This window comes from Carya illinoinensis, chromosome 14 (genome assembly GCF_018687715.1).
Source record: "Carya illinoinensis cultivar Pawnee chromosome 14, C.illinoinensisPawnee_v1, whole genome shotgun sequence".
In the NCBI taxonomy this organism is placed as follows: Eukaryota; Viridiplantae; Streptophyta; class Magnoliopsida; order Fagales; family Juglandaceae; genus Carya; species Carya illinoinensis.
The window spans coordinates 5,200,823-5,216,190 of NC_056765.1; the positions used below are offsets into that span (position 1 = coordinate 5,200,823).

A 15,368-nucleotide genomic window follows, 5' to 3' on the forward strand; every position below is an offset into this window, starting at 1 on the left:
TAAAAAATCTAAAAGCTGCGTAAGTTCGTCTAAAACATAAAAAATAAAAAAAATAAAAAAAAATAAAAAGAGAGAGAGAGAGAGAGAGAGAGAGAGAGAGAGAGAGAGAGATACAAAAAACTAGAAAAGAAATCTAACAAAATAATTAGTTTTAAAATTTAACAATCTGAAAAACACGAAATAATTTGATCACAGTCTGAGGGCAACGTGCAAATTCTTCATGTAATTTTTTTTTTTTAATGAATTTAGATTTTTATGTAATTTCAATGTTTTAAACTATTTTATTATTTATAGCCACTTGGCATTCAACATAAACTCCTAAGACTCAGCTCAAGTGGTAAAGGCTTGAGTTCCGGTGGTATGCCCCTCCAAAACCTACGGTCGTATCCTCTTGAGTGTAAATAATTTATGTGAATTTTCGAATTAAGGAATTTTTCTATTGAATTATCTGATATGCAATTATGATAAATTCATTATCGAGAACTTATGGACTCTCAAAATTAGTCAAGACTTTATTCTTGGAGATTCGGTACCAATAAAAAATAAATAATAAATAATATGAGAACACAACGGCATGCCACATTAGATCCTATTAGGTTATTCAATAGAAATTTGATTAAAGTTGTGTTTGGATATTGGATTGAATTGAGTTGAGTTGAGTTGAATAAAATATTGTTAAAATATTAGTTTTAAATATTATGAATTTGTTGAGATTTGAAAAAATTAAATTTTTTATTATATTCTATATAAAAATTTGAAAAAATTATGATATTCAAAGAGTAAATTAGTAAAATTAAAAGCCCAACGAGTAAATAGAGAATTGTTTAAAATTTGATATTTGACCCAAAAATATATAATCTCTCTCTAGTATCATTTTCTGAACCTAGGACAGTCTGTGACGGCAAGAATGCTTTAGTTCTATTTGGACAATGAAAGTGTTTTATCTTATTATTATAATTTTATCAAATTTTTATATAAAATATAATAAATAATTCAATTTTTTCTAATCTCAAAATAATAATAATATTAAAAAATACTATTTTATTCAACTTTTATCTTTTGACTCACTATCCAAACAGCACCTTAGTGGGCTTATGGCCTATGCTTGGTCAATAAAAATAAAAATAAAAGAAGCAAAACTGCAATATCTGATTCATACACTTTCTTTACTCTTAGATGCAATCAAAACACCAACACCACATGTACATAAACAATTTTACCAAAAGGTTGAAGATGCCGTCGTTGAGGTCGCCGCAAATAATCTCGAGTCTGTAAGCATTTAAATCATGGAAAATAGAAGTCATAATGAGAATACATTAGAAACAGAGTTGGATTAATCATCATCACATCATCTGGTCACACAATTGGCATTCAGTTTTTATTATCAGTTAAATCCATTCCAACGTCATCAAGCACGAGATCCTACTAATAAGAAAAATAAATCCTCAACATCAATATAAAGCATATATCCCTACCAAAGGAAGTTTCAAATCCACTTCTTTGAATCTATTAAATTTCAACCTTCAATTTCTCCAAAACTAGGCAACTTGTCCTTGAGGTAAAAGCATAAAAATATAGAAAATCCCAGAACATGATCAACATCCATCAGAATCTCCTCGGATAACGATCCATAAACCTGCCAGAAGGGCACTCATATGCCAGATGCCCCCGTCCACCACAGTTGTGACAGATCATCATGGGGCCCATGCAATCCCTGCTCATATGACCCAGCTGCTGGCAGTTCCTGCATACAACATCGCGGTAACCACCGCTGCGAACACCACCACTGCGCTCTCCGAGAACATTGGATTTTGGGCACTGTCTAGCCATATGTCCAGCTACATTGCACAAGTTGCAGATGGGCTCGTTTGGACAATCCCGTGCCAGGTGACCTGTCTTCCTACAATTGTTGCACGCCTTCTCATTTGTACAGTCAACTGCAATGTGGCCCTGCTTATAACAGTTGTTGCACAACCTCAAATCCCCAGGTGGTAGCGCAGGAGCCGTGCACTCTCTAGCACGATGCCCTGCCTTACCACAGGTGTGACAGATGCCCTCATTTGGACAATCACTGGCCATGTGGCCAGGTTCTCGACAGTTCCAGCATAGTGACTTTGTACTGCATTCTGAAGCAATGTGCCTGAACAGAAGCATATGCCAATATTGAATGGAAAGCCATTAAAAGAAATAAAAAACAGAAGAAATGCTATCAACACCATTGGAAGAGGCATATAAGGTCCTGCTTTAGTTAGAAAGAATGAAAATCTTAAGAAGTCGAAGCTCCACTTCTGGAACATACAACCCATGCAAAAATTTCCGTTTTCATCCTTTGAGGATCCCATTATTTTGCACTGAGATTGGTCTAAGCTTAAGGTTAATCTAATCATATAAAGGTTGGGTCTGCAGCAAATTAGAAAAGCTAGGAAAATCTTAATGACTATGAGCCTTTTTTTTTTTTTTTTTTCACACACCACAACCTTGTTATTGCCTAGGACCACCCCCCTTCCTCTTCAGACACTAACGATACAATAGACATAAGACACAAAATGGAGGTGGTAGTGTTGGCCGCAATTGACGAGAGGGTGTCGAGCCAGAAGCCTCCATTGTTTATTAAGCTGATGAGGGTAAAGGCAGATGTGAAAGTAAAGTAGAACAGAAGGGAGATAAGGTGGCAGAGGCAACATTCTGATGGGCATGGTGAAAAAAATGGTGTTACTGGTACCACGATCAAGGCAACTCTATGTTTGCGTCACGAATTGATTGATACCACTGTTATGCAGTGACAGTGGCATTGGTTTAAGAGTGAGGAGCATATAATGTGTTGATAAAGATAATGAAGAGTTGGGTAATTTTGGAAGTAGCACTAGAACCTCACACACAGTGCATGGGATGGAATAGCAACTCGCTGGTAGTGGTTGTGGTAAGGTAAGATTTTGGTTTTCGGTAGTTATGGAGGCTGTAATAGCAGCTGCAGAAAGGTGCTTAAATTATAGGTGGAGTTGACACTGTGAGATGTGGTGAAAAAGTCAAACTTACAGATATCAGGATTTGCATGTTTGAACTAAAAGCATAAACTGGTTAATCTCTATTCTATGACATATACACTTTGGGAAGTATTCAAAAACTAAGTGAGACAATGAAAAGGGCAATGCCTTTAAGTATGTACACGCAATTTAACTTCGATGAACATGTGTTCTAATCAGAAAGCACTGTAAAAAAAGTTTACTCACCCAGGCAGGCCGCAATTGTGACAGATTGCCACATTAGGGCATTCCCTAGCAAAATGACCTGGACGTTTGCAATTCTTACAAAGATTGTCGCGGCTGGATGCAAAACCAAATACAGTAAACATTACGCAGAAAATAATGGATGGTAAATTCTACTTCCAAGATCACATTTCTATCACCTTTTTTTTTTTGTTCTTGAAGAAAAAAGGAATTTAGCAAAGCATGACATCACAAATAAATACTGATTTTGGAAAAAGGAAGCCTACAAAATATTAAACTATTGGTGTTTTCTTTTTTTGATAAGTAACTATTGGTGTGTTCTTAGTGAGAGTAAGAACAAAATTGCCCGGGGGCCATGGGGTTGGGGAGAGAGAGAGAGAGAGAGAGAGAGAGAGAGAGAGAGAGAGAGAGAGAGAGAGAGAGAGAGAGAGAGAGAGAGAGAGCAACAGATGACAAAAATTTACATCAGTTTTAAATGTGCCAAAAATTTTAACCCTATCCTTTTCCCTGTATAGAGAAATTGATCAACTACAAACCATAAAAATTCCAGACAACAGGTTAGTATCCTAGACAAGTTCTTATCAAAATAACCAAATACATTATCAAATAACAATATCCAAAAATACTGCATTCAAAAAATAAAACTACATCACTAATATACTGAATATATGTAAAGAAAAAAGTGACCAAGACATATAATCATACATTAGAAATCATTATTACAGAGCACAATTTTTTTGGGAAGAGAGAAGAGAGGGGGGGGGGGCGGATTTCTATAGCCCAGATTACCTTACAATATTTCCAAACAATAGTGCAAAAAACAAAGTAAATCCAAAAATCAGTCTTCCCTTGGCACAAATAGGATGATAATTACATCCAGAGACTATCTCTAGTGAAACATAAGAGCTTACTTTTTCCTCCCTAGCCCACATCTTATGCAAACAAATAAATAATATATAGTCAGAAAACCTGAAACCCCGACGATGATCTCTTCTGTAAGGTGCATCGCGATAGGAAAAGCGATCAGAACGGATCTTACGATCCAATGGACTCCGGCTCCTGCTCCTGCTCCCACTGCCTGAACTCATTTTTAATATTCTCCTCAACAACACCTACCACCACTGCTCTGAAGAAATACAACTAGCACAACACCACACAGCTGCTGCCTTCCCCCTGCCCAAATAACAACCACACACCCAAGATCATTTCCATGTCCCCAAAACAAGCCACCTACTTTCACCTTCAAAATAGATAACACCAAACCCCAACAGCAAACATATAATTTTCAACCAGCAACCATCTCATATCACAACCCCAACAGCTATATCAATGTATGCAGCACCCAGACATTGATAACCCAGTTCCACAACCACACCCTTCAATGGAAATTCAAGCATCCCTTGCAAACAGTCAACAGCCCTAATTCAACACCAGGAATATAGATCAACTGGATTCAGATCCAGCTTCTTATGAAATTATCTAAACCAGATGAAGATCGTACAAGCAATGGATAAGAGAAAAGGGGGGAAAAGTTTAAGAAGGTGGGACAAATTCCTTATTTGACACAAGGGCGATCATTTTCAAACGAATACGTCACCATGGTTTTGAAAAACCGGACCATTGAGGAAAAAGTGAGAGGTCAAGATTAGACATAAAAAACACAGTTTAAAATAATATATTGAAACCAAAGGAAAACGATGATAATAATACTTGAACTGGAAATCATAAACAAACAAAGAACTCCCAAATTCCACGACTCGCAAATACCATCAGACGGAACACAACACTAGAACCCAATTTCCAACCACACAGCAGACCAGCCACAATAACAAGAAACCACACCCAATCTCAAACACATCATATATCCAAGCAAGACAAATAATATATGCAGGAATTCACCAAAATGAGGAAAAAACCTTGAAGGAACAAGACGGAAATTGATACCCGATAAAGAAAAGAGCTCACTGAGATAATAGAGAGCAGAGACCCTCAGCTAAATGAGACGTCCGTCTTCGAGGACAGGATAAGAGGAAGACGATCGGCACGACGTCGCCGTGAATGGTAGGTTTCGTATGGCGGGGATTGGCTCTTTTAGCCTCTAAATTAGGGTTTGTGAACTTGTGAGCGAACAGTTCGGAGCTCCGGTTTGGGAACTGGGCCTTGGGTTTTTTCTGTTTTTATTTCTAACGACGTCGTCTCCTGAGAGTAATTTCGTGGGATTTCTTTTTATTTTCTATTTAATTTAGAAGGTTTATTAAATTTTCTTTCTGTTTTTCAATTCTTTTATAATTACATGAAATACAATTTATCAATGATAGGAACATAACCTCAAATGTCCCCTCAAAATAAATAATAACTCTCCTTATAGTATAAATTTTTTCTTAAATAAATATATTTATAAATAGGTACATTTATATATTTATATGATATAATTTAATTTATAAAAAAATTTAAAATTTAAATATTATAAATTAAACCTTGTTATTTAAGTGACGTAAATAATATACTATAAGTTTCGACGTAAAAATTAAATAAAACATTTTGATATTGATTAATAATGAGTATATCATCGATACAATCATGGATTCTGTGGAGAGGGTCACAAACAATCATGGGGAACTTGGGTTTCAATGATGAAGAACATGGTATATGTGTATTTGGTTGAAAATGAAGCTGAGGGAGTAAGTACACAGTCGAGTTTTTAGCCAAATGAGTTATCGGGTACAAAACATCATCACCTGCAAGCCTCTACGAACCTCTCTTCCGCCCCGCTTCACTCCCAGGTCCAAATCTATACGCTACAAATACATGCGTAACGTTGCTGCGTTTCCAACAATTTCTCTCTGCTTATTTCTGCTTTTTCTTCACGCGCACACACAGACAGACAGACTGTTTTCGTTCGTGTAATCGCTGTGTTTTAAGGTATATATTGTTTTTTCTTTTCTCTTTTGGGTAGGGTTTTTTTCCGTTGTGGTAGTTGTAGGAACCGAATTGGAATGGACGGAAATGATATTTCCTTGGCGTCTGAGGTGCTAGTCGGTGACCGTGAGCTGCTGGACAAGAAAATCGCTGCGATACGAAGTGGCGGTCCTCAAAAAATGCAGGTTATCTGCTGCATTATATTTTTCTTCTCGATATTGCTTATTGTCGGGGTTTCAAGGGAGATTAATCCCACATCGTGAAACAAGTTATGTGCTCTTGATATGATATAGTTGGATCAATGATTCTAACCAAAGAATGCCCAACTTATATTAGAGAATCTATTCACAATTAGTGTGGCCTTCTTCCATCAATTATCTTCTACATCAACTTCTGTTACAGAATTAATTCCATGAGGCCAAACTGATGGCTCGCACTACTTAATAACCGAGCAAGGCAAAAAGGAAAAAAAAAAAAAAAAAAAACTCCAGTCCATTTCTGTTTTTTTTTCTAATCGTATGATGTGATTTGAGTGAGTGATCCTTGGTATCTATGGTTAGTGGTAATTTGGTGCGACTATAAGCTCACGCCCTGGGTTCAAATGCCACACTTGGAAAAAAAAAAAAAAAAAAAAAAAAACTGAAATGGGAAAATAATATATGACGTGCGCATAAATTTGTCTTAGCGAGATTGGATCTCAATTTTCTGCAAGTTCTGGATTTCACTTCTTTCATTTTATCTCAAATGCTAAGGATGATCATACCTGACGCTCAGAAATTGTTATTTTTATTTTCCTTCTTGTTCCCTTTATAATTATTGGAATAGAGAAGGGAAGAAATGCATTGATGTAGGACATCTTTATTTTTGTGTAAGTGAAGAGAAAAAGAGGATTATTCAATTGTGCATTCCTTTTGAATAAATTTTGGAATGGATATGCTAAGTTACCTCCTTAGGGAATATTTTCAATATCAGGTGATTGCAGATTTTGATCGCACATTAACCAGGTATTCGATCGATGGCCAACCTGGGCAAAGTAAGTCTTTTCAGCAACATGTTGTCTTTAATTATTTTCTCCTTTTGATTTTTTTATAGGATTTGCTTTCAGTTTCTCTAATAACATGTGTAGGCAGTCATGGCCTCTTGCAACAGGGGAATCCAGAATATGATGCCAAGAGGCAGCAATTATATGAATATTATCATCCATTAGAGTTCTCCCCAAAAATTCCAATTGAAGAGAAAACAAAGCTCATGGAGGAGTGGTATGTGAAATCAATGACCATGCTGCCTCCATGTTGCTCAAATATGCTTTGACATAGCCACAATTGTAGCTTATAAGCATCTAAATGAGAAAAATCAATTTTTTTTTCTTTTCTGATGAATAAGATAAATCAATTATTCATCTGCGTTCCTTGGAAAGGTATGCTGCTGTAAGTGGCTAATGAATAAAACTTGTTGTACCATTTGTACAGGTGGGGAAAAACTCATGCTCTTCTCATTGAGGGAGGCCTTACATATGATGCGATAAAGCAATCCGTTGCTAATGCCACGATTGCTTTTAGGGAGGGTGTTGCTGAACTGTTTGAGTATTTGGAGGTAACTCTAATCTTATTCAATCCCTATTTTATATATTAGCTCAACTTTGGCACATGGATAGTTGTTTAACAAGCAATCCAATGAGGAGATTGATCTTGTGATTTTGTTTCTAATTTATATAGTACTAGTTGGTATTGAGAATTGAATTATCTTGGCTATTGGTTATCCAAACCCTTCTGCATATCTTGCATATGTTACTTTCTGTTATTTTTGCAGGAAAGAGACATTCCCGTTCTTATTTTTTCTGCAGGGCTTGCAGATATCATAGAGGAGGTTAGTTAAACAAAATTTGCTTTTTCTAGTTGTCACATTCTGCACATATAGCATTATTCATCAACTTTAATTCTGATTTGCATCCTTTTTTCATGTCTGTGTCTTTCTTCCCTCTGTACTAGGTCCTGAGGCAGAAACTTCACAGATCTTTTAAAAATGTTAAGATTGTCTCAAACCGAATGGTATTTGACAGTGATGGTTGCCTTGTCTCTTTTAAAGGTATCCTTTAATGCTTCTCACCTAAAAGACTATCATAATATATGTAATGAGTGTGATCCACTGCATGCACATATGTAAAGTTGACATGCGTTGGGAGTTCCTATGCTATTGCAGTATAATTGGCTTGCAATGGTATTTATAAACTTTTTCATGAGGCAGCAGATGTTATTTCTTTTGTAAAAAATTGGTCTATTTGACAAAACTGACACACAATAGAGCTCACATTTAATCTGTGATAAGTTTCGCTGGGAGTAATATAGAAAGTTTTTTGATAGGTAAATACAATGGTTAAGGGCAGTAATATTGAAAGAAAGTTATATGGATAATTATTCCTTACTTTTGAAAACTTCTGTCTACTTTCAGACAGCCTAAAAGGTAAAATATAGTTTCTTGTAGGATGAAGAGAGTTATGAGTTCCTTTATGATGAATTTGTGTACAGTTTTGAATGCAAGGTCTGTTTCTATTTTTCCTTGGTAAACTTTTTACAGGAAAGACAATTCATAGCCTTAATAAAAACGAGCATGCTCTTGATATGGCTGCTCCTTTACATGAGCAATTGGGTGATGCTGATGGGCCAAATAACAACAATGCCTCGGTGAAGAATAGGACCAACGTGCTGCTTCTTGGTGATCACATAGGAGACTTGGGGATGTCTGATGGTTTAAACTATGAGACACGAATATCTGTGGGTTTTCTGTAAGTTTTTTAAAACTTGCTTAACTCCATCGACCATATATATATATTATATCACCTGGATAGATTTTGAAGTTACGTCCGTCTTTTTAAGCCCTTTTAGACATGCATACTTTCTTCTATCTATGTTCACTCTACAGTGCATTGGTTTTAAGTAGACTGTTATCTATGGACTTTTGTCTGCTTGTACTTAGATGGATGCTCATTTTCGGCATCATATCCACCTCTCCACTGAATCAACAGAATGCAAAATGGTTGTGGGTTCTTTCTTTGCATTTGTCATGATTTGAAACACATTTTGAGTAATGTCTGTCAACCTCTCCTCTGAATCAACAGTTTTTGAGTATAGATGATTTTAGACTAATGTCTATCAATCATAATTATAAAGGCATATAGAATGCAAAATGCTTCCTAGTATCTTGGTTACACACTCTTAGAAAATCTCAAACATGTTCAATTTCCCAAATCCTTGTAAAAGACATTGAAACCACCAAATCAAATATTGAGCTATATCAAAATAAAACCTATAAAAAAATGAGGTATGTCACTCATTGACTCAAAATAATAATAACAAACTACTTTGGTTGCTATGATGTTTCAAAGAAAGGGCATGGACCCAACAAGGCCTAGGTTTGGTATCATAGTGATCAGAAGTGGAGTGGAAAGGTAATTCAATTACTTGATGATATTGTAGCAATCCAAGAAACTGGAAGGAGAGTGTTAACGTCGTGTTTCGTATGGGCTCTCAGGCAACTCGGGTCTTCTGTATTGGGCTTGCAAATATAAAGAAAATACCACGAGACGGTGGCCGTGGTGGTGGCTAGTGAGTCTCTGATGCTAAAGTTAATATCACCTTTTAGAAGGGTGTAAGTACGTCAGTAGAGAGAGTTTCTGATACCTAGGAGTCGTCTTTTATACCTAGTCCCTGGGATCGGATGCCCATGCTCAACGGTAGGGGGAGGTGTCCTCCCTGCAGTTCATTCTGCCATGCTCATTTAATGCAGCGTGGCCCTTTGGGGGTTGCATTTAATGCAGCGTGGTCCTCTGGGGGTTGCATTTAATTCGGTGTGATCATTTGCCTTGTTCTGCCAAGGGATACATGCCGTCAATCTCTTCCTTCTTCTCCCGCAAGAAGATCGAGGATTCCCCACGATCTACGCTCACCTGTCCACTTAAGGTTACCTGGGATTCAGTTTTGTCGAGATAGCATGCTCCTCCCTCCTTCGCACTAGGGTGATCTTCCCGTGCTCCCAAGGCTGTAGATTGGCTTTTGCTCCAGGGCTAGGAATTCGGTTAACTAGGCCGGTGAGTTGCCTGGTCAGCTTGGGCCCCTCACGGTAATGGGCCCAGGCCCTAAGCCCTTGGCTTGGGGAAAAAACCCCCTAATAGAGAGAATGAGATAGGGATTGCTCACATTGTCATTTGAATTTAGCCAACAAATCAGCTGCATGCAACTCTCTGGTAGAATATCTAATTACAAGGAGGGAGTTCCGGGTTTAACAATGAATCTCATCGTTGACCCAGCTGTGTAGTTCGTGTGGGACACGAACCAACAAGGAAGGCGTGCAGTTCATTTATACAAATCAAAAGGAAAAAATGTGAAGGCCGAAATGTCCTAGTTTTAAGGTAAGAATGGTAGCAAGCCTGATGAAAATAGATTGTTCGTGGAAGCGTTTTCATGCTGTAGAGATTGCAATTGGTCCAACAGGCAAAGATAAGGATTGTGGAATGCTTTACAACCAGCAGGTTATCAAGTTAGGAAGTTTATAGTGATGGACAATGTAAAATGTTCTCTGCAATCATGGAATTGAAAGAGCAATTGATTCTTCAAATAATGAGCAAAAGATTCTCCAAAAAGAGATGTCTATGTTAGAGATTACCACGAGGGATTCATTAAGAGGTTTTTGAGATTGGTGCATCCCTAATGATTGGCTAGTTGGAACTTGTATGGATATTAATATAACTGTGTGGAGTGTGGGTGCTGCTGAAAGAAATGGATCATTGATTTGGTTCTGCAGGAAGGTAAGATGGAAGGTGTAGCTGTATGGTCATTTCATAGGCGAATGGAAATATCCCCCATTTTAAATGAAATTTTTGTAGCGCTATTAATGTTGCACAGCCATGCTAAAGCATCAAATGCTACTAAAACCAGGGAAGTTCTATTTTTGGCTTTTAATGGTTAGACTGAGGCTTCTTATACTTATGCATTTCCACTGTTTACTATTTTTAATTATGTAATCAATTATAGTCCTAGAAGATTATAGTTTGTAATTTGATCTAGTTACCAATCCCTTTTAAATGCGGTTTCAGGAATGACAATGTTGAGAACTCTCTTGATAGCTACAAAAGGTCCTTTGATATCGTTTACCTGGTGAGTTGAATGCCTTGCTACAAAATGTCTTGGTTTGTCTATTTCTTTATTCTGACTATTTAGGTAATCATTTCATCTGACTTATTTTTTTGTAAGTGATTTAATGAGCGAGCTTACTAAATTAAGCAATTAAAGATTTAATGAGAGATCTTATCTAGATGAATTTTAAAATTTAGCAACATAAATGCCGTGGTTTGGCTTCACCCTTTGGTAGACTTCTTGACCATGCAGCATTGGAGTCATGAATAAGGATTATACCGTTAATTTCAGCTTCTCATCTTACTTGCAGAATGACACACCCATGTGGGGAGTAGTCGAGCTTGTTTCTCAGCTGTGTTAGACTGGAGGTGATTGACTGCCGGCTAAACTATCAACTTTGTTTATTTGGAGGTGATTATGAAAATTCACTGGAGGCATATTCCTTACTAGGACAAGCTATGCTAATGTTAATATTTATTTATTCTTTGATGAATAAATCCTTCATTCAATGACCTTTATTTTTCTTTACTAGAATGGTATTGGCTGTTGAAATATGTCTACTTGAATGTTTTCTAATCTCTGATTTTGGTTTTGTTAGCGTACAACCTCTACACCCAAAGATATTGCATTTCTATGGTCCTCCTTTCAGGCTCCTGTGGTGACCTCGCAGTGATTTCATGGCTTCAAGCTAGAAATATTTGCATGGCTGCTGTTTATCTAGGAAGCTCCATGCCCATACACCTGATGGAGCTAATTTTTTAGTGTGGAGCATGCTATAAAGATGGGTAGTTTTATGAGGTGGACAGGAATTACGATGACTATTAGAAGATAAATCATCCAATTGTAGGTAGGCTCGTGCAAAAGCCTTCTCAGTTAGTGGACCATGATTTTCGTTAAACTAGATCTATCGGGTTCTCATCAGCTTCTTTAACATGCAGCACCACGATCTAAATTTACTTCCCCATATTCTTCTCTCGTTTTTGTTTCTTTTTTCCCCCCACGAACTCCTGATTTGTTGCATGCATTTTTCGTTCACAAAATGGTTTTTAGATTTTTCTCTCGTTTCTGTCAATAAAAAATCCTGGAGGGACTAAGCCTGGCAACCATGGATGACACATTTTTTAGCATTATTGACTTGAAAAAGAAAAAGACAAAAAGAGGAACAGCAGAAACAGTGCTGTTGCGCTGTATAGAAAGTCGAACGTTTGAATTACACTTTTAAAGTTTACAAGGAGCAATAGTTTACAAATCAACGAAATTAGCAGCGTGAATAAACAGTAATTTACATTCCCCGTCAGAGATGGGAGAAAACATGCAAAACTGTCACCACAAGAAAACATGCAAAAGACATGGTGAGTACAACAACAGTTTCTGCAATTTATAAAGCTCTTATGTCACCTATGTAACCATCATTGCCATCATTCGAATATCACCTGTTGCCTCCAAAACTAGAGATTCAAACATCGGCTGCAAGAACCAGGAATAGCATAACTCAATTTGTAGCTTGCGATGGAAAGTAGCTGATCCCATCAAATCCTTCATGGTATCAACCTGTAACTCCCTTTGGGGTATTGCAGCCAAGAAGCTTTTAATATATTTCTTGCATGATTCCTTCCCTTTACACACAACCTCTTCTCTCTCCCTGTTCTCCGACTCATTCGACTGGACGACCAGAGCTCTATCAGCCGAAGAATCCATGTAGCTTTTAGGTTACACCTTATCACTAGCAGGTTTTTCATCTGATACTTGGTTCTCATTCGACAATTGCACAATAGTTGTCTTTATCAAATTTGAGGACGTATGCTTTGTTGCATCCTTCACAGAGTCTCTCCCCCAAAGTGTCGGTGTAGCAAGCATCTTCCTCAACCTCTAGCATGAAAAAGTGGTCATTCCAACATACAATGTAGACCACAGGCTCATCATTGCTTGAGCAGTCTAATGTAGAACGGATGCTGATCTCATCCCATATATTGTCAAAGGACGTGGCACCGCATAGGAAGTCCAAACTCCCCTTCTCCATTCCTTCTGGATGGAAGAATCCAATAAATGAATTTTATGAAACTATAGAAAGAGGACGTATTTTAGCTTGGAGAATTGTCTCAAGATCAAAGTGTTTGTCAGGGAACTGCTCTATGTAGGCCTCATTGTGGCAAAGATTTCTCCATTCCAATGATCCATCTCTAATCAGCCTATCAAATTCAAACTTGATGAGAAGCTCATCTCGGTTGGAGTGTAGCCAATTAGCAATGACTACAACCAGAGCTGTACATGCTCTCTCCCCACTAGCACGTTCACTCCTTTGATCGATTGAAGCAAAAAAGACTTTATGAGTTTGGAGTTTCAATTGTTTGTCACGGCAGTATACTTCCTTATATTCCCAACTAGCTACATCAAATTTCTCATCCCCAAACTTAGATATTGACGACCCATCTTTACCAAAACCTTCATTCTCAAGCCGCTGCCAGAAAAACTATCATTAGTTGGATAAAAATCAGATACCTTTTATTGAAATGCTAGTAAAAATATAAGCTAAGCAAAAGGTTTGATACATACCCTTGAACTAGACTCATCAGAACGAGAGGAGCTAAGCTGCCTACGATCATAATCAATATCATCTCCACCCTCTTCTCCATAATGTTTTTTCAAAAGAGGCTCCCCTTTGGCTTTATGAATCCTGAGGATTAGTTTCCTCGTCTTCCAAGAAAGGACATTGCGCGTCAAATTCGACCTCAGGATCTGCTCAAAAATTAGAAACTTGTTACGGGAGTGGAAAGTGGACATTGTTTGCTTACAAGAGACAAAACTGAAAATAATTAATAGGAAAATTGTGCGAAGTTTATGGAGTGGAGTTCATGTCGACTGGGCCTTCTTGGCTTAGAATGGGGCGCCGGGAGGGGTGATAGTGATGTGGGATAGGTGGGTGGTGGAAAGGGTGAAGGATTTTATTAGGCATTACACGGTTGCATGCTCGTTTAGTGTGTATCTAATAAATTTCTGTGGGCTTTTGCAGGTGTTTATGGTTTTAATTTAGACACGGATAGAAGGTTGTTGTGGGAAAAACTTGCTGGGATCCATAACTGGTGGGAACTCCCTTGGTGTATAAGGGGAGACTTTAATGTGGTAAGATTTTCAAGTGAAGTTTCTGGTAGTAGAAGACTGCAGCTAGCTTTGGAGGAGTTCTCGGAGTGTATTTTTGACTTGAACTTGGTGGATTTGCCATTAGTAGGGGGTACTACGACTTGGTCTAATAATCAGTCATGGTCTCAACTGGATCGTTTCTTAATTTCACCAGAATGGGAAAGCCATTTCTCAGATGTATGGCAAAAGCGTATGACTCACATTGGCTCGGATCATTGGCCTATTTTGCTCAATTGTGGAGGAGTTTGGAAAGGGCAGCGGCCTTTTAAATTTAAGAATATGTGGTTGAAATAAGATGGATTTGTGGATAGGGTCAAACAATGGTGGTCTTCTTATTAGTTTCAAGGTACCTCCAGTTTCATTTTTGTGGATAAATTGAAAGCTCTTAAAAGAGATCTAAAAGTGTGAAATGTGGAGTCATTTGGCAATGTTGGGGAAAACAAAAAAAATAAAGCTGTTGGAATTTCAGCAGATCGAGAGGAGGCAAGAGTTACAACCACTTACTTAGGAAGAACAAGATAGGAAGGTCGAGCTAGTTGCAGATGTTGAGAGATTGATATTATTAGAAGAGATGTCTTGGCGTAAAAAATCCAGGGCATTATGGTTGCGGGAAGGAGACCGAAGCATGAGTTTCTTTCACATAATTGCAAACTCACATCGAACAAATAACAACATTGAGATGCTGAAAGTTGATGGGGTGGAATGCAGAGACGAGCAGATAATGCATAATCATATTGTTGATTTCTATGAGAACTTACTAACGGAGCAAGTGGGATGGAGGCCTCCACTGAATGGATGAACTTTGATACCATCGAGAAGAGCGATATGTCGTGCTTGGAAAGGGATTTTGAGGAGTTAGAGGTATATGAAGTAGTGAGGAAAATGGCTAAGGAAAAGGCTCTAAGACCAGATGAATTCTCTATGGATTTTTTTTAAGTTTGTTGGGAAGTGATAA

The 15,368-nt window shown here is 37.6% G+C and overlaps 2 protein-coding genes and 1 pseudogene across 8 annotated transcripts; 1 reads left to right on the forward strand and 2 right to left on the reverse strand.

Moving 5' to 3' along the window:
• Positions 1–1,353: 1,353 nt before the first annotated feature.
• On the reverse strand, positions 1,354–5,368 carry LOC122294499 (zinc finger protein GIS2-like). Of its 4 annotated transcripts, none has more exons than XM_043103284.1 (4): positions 5,215–5,368; positions 4,197–4,400; positions 3,231–3,323; positions 1,354–2,140 (listed from the first exon to the last, which is right to left on the reverse strand). In XM_043103284.1, exons 2-4 carry the CDS (start codon positions 4,313–4,315, stop codon positions 1,606–1,608), a joined length of 747 nt encoding a protein of 248 aa, XP_042959218.1. In that variant the 5' UTR covers positions 4,316–4,400; positions 5,215–5,368; the 3' UTR covers positions 1,354–1,605. The 4 variants fall into 4 exon arrangements, with proteins under 4 accessions (XP_042959218.1, XP_042959217.1, XP_042959216.1 ...); XM_043103283.1 differs by having other exon boundaries at positions 5,144–5,366; XM_043103282.1 differs by having other exon boundaries at positions 5,193–5,365.
• Positions 5,369–5,789: 421 nt separating this feature from the next.
• On the forward strand, positions 5,790–12,250 carry LOC122294620 (7-methylguanosine phosphate-specific 5'-nucleotidase A). 4 transcript variants are annotated; one of them, XM_043103517.1, is made up of 11 exons: positions 5,790–6,010; positions 6,184–6,331; positions 7,119–7,179; positions 7,252–7,405; positions 7,616–7,739; positions 7,956–8,012; positions 8,135–8,231; positions 8,721–8,928; positions 11,236–11,296; positions 11,586–11,643; positions 11,874–12,250. In XM_043103517.1, the coding sequence occupies exons 1-10, from the start codon at positions 5,937–5,939 to the stop codon at positions 11,634–11,636; spliced, it is 1,035 nt and encodes a 344-aa protein (XP_042959451.1). In that variant the 5' UTR covers positions 5,790–5,936; the 3' UTR covers positions 11,637–11,643; positions 11,874–12,250. The 4 variants fall into 4 exon arrangements, with proteins under 4 accessions (XP_042959451.1, XP_042959449.1, XP_042959450.1 ...); XM_043103515.1 differs by having other exon boundaries at positions 5,791–6,010; positions 11,586–11,686; XM_043103518.1 differs by having other exon boundaries at positions 5,793–6,010; positions 7,273–7,405; positions 11,586–11,686.
• Positions 12,251–12,424: 174 nt separating this feature from the next.
• Positions 12,425–15,358, reverse strand: LOC122294623 (annotated as a pseudogene).
• Positions 15,359–15,368: the final 10 nt, after the last annotated feature.

Excerpts from the sequence above, each read along its gene's own strand:
- LOC122294620 (XM_043103517.1), top strand. The coding sequence starts at position 5,937 with ATGAGTTATCGGGTACAAAACATCATCACCTGCAAGCCTCTACGAACC. Across the intron at positions 7,740-7,955 it reads AACTGTTTGAGTATTTGGAG|GAAAGAGACATTCCCGTTCT; the intron begins GTAACTCTAATC and ends TTATTTTTGCAG. Across the intron at positions 8,929-11,235 it reads CGAATATCTGTGGGTTTTCT|GAATGACAATGTTGAGAACT; the intron begins GTAAGTTTTTTA and ends ATGCGGTTTCAG.
- LOC122294499 (XM_043103284.1), bottom strand. The coding sequence starts at position 4,315 with ATGAGTTCAGGCAGTGGGAGCAGGAGCAGGAGCCGGAGTCCATTGGAT. Across the intron at positions 3,324-4,196 it reads GATCATCGTCGGGGTTTCAG|CCGCGACAATCTTTGTAAGA; the intron begins GTTTTCTGACTA and ends TTTTGCATCCAG. Across the intron at positions 2,141-3,230 it reads CACAATTGCGGCCTGCCTGG|GCACATTGCTTCAGAATGCA; the intron begins GTGAGTAAACTT and ends GCTTCTGTTCAG.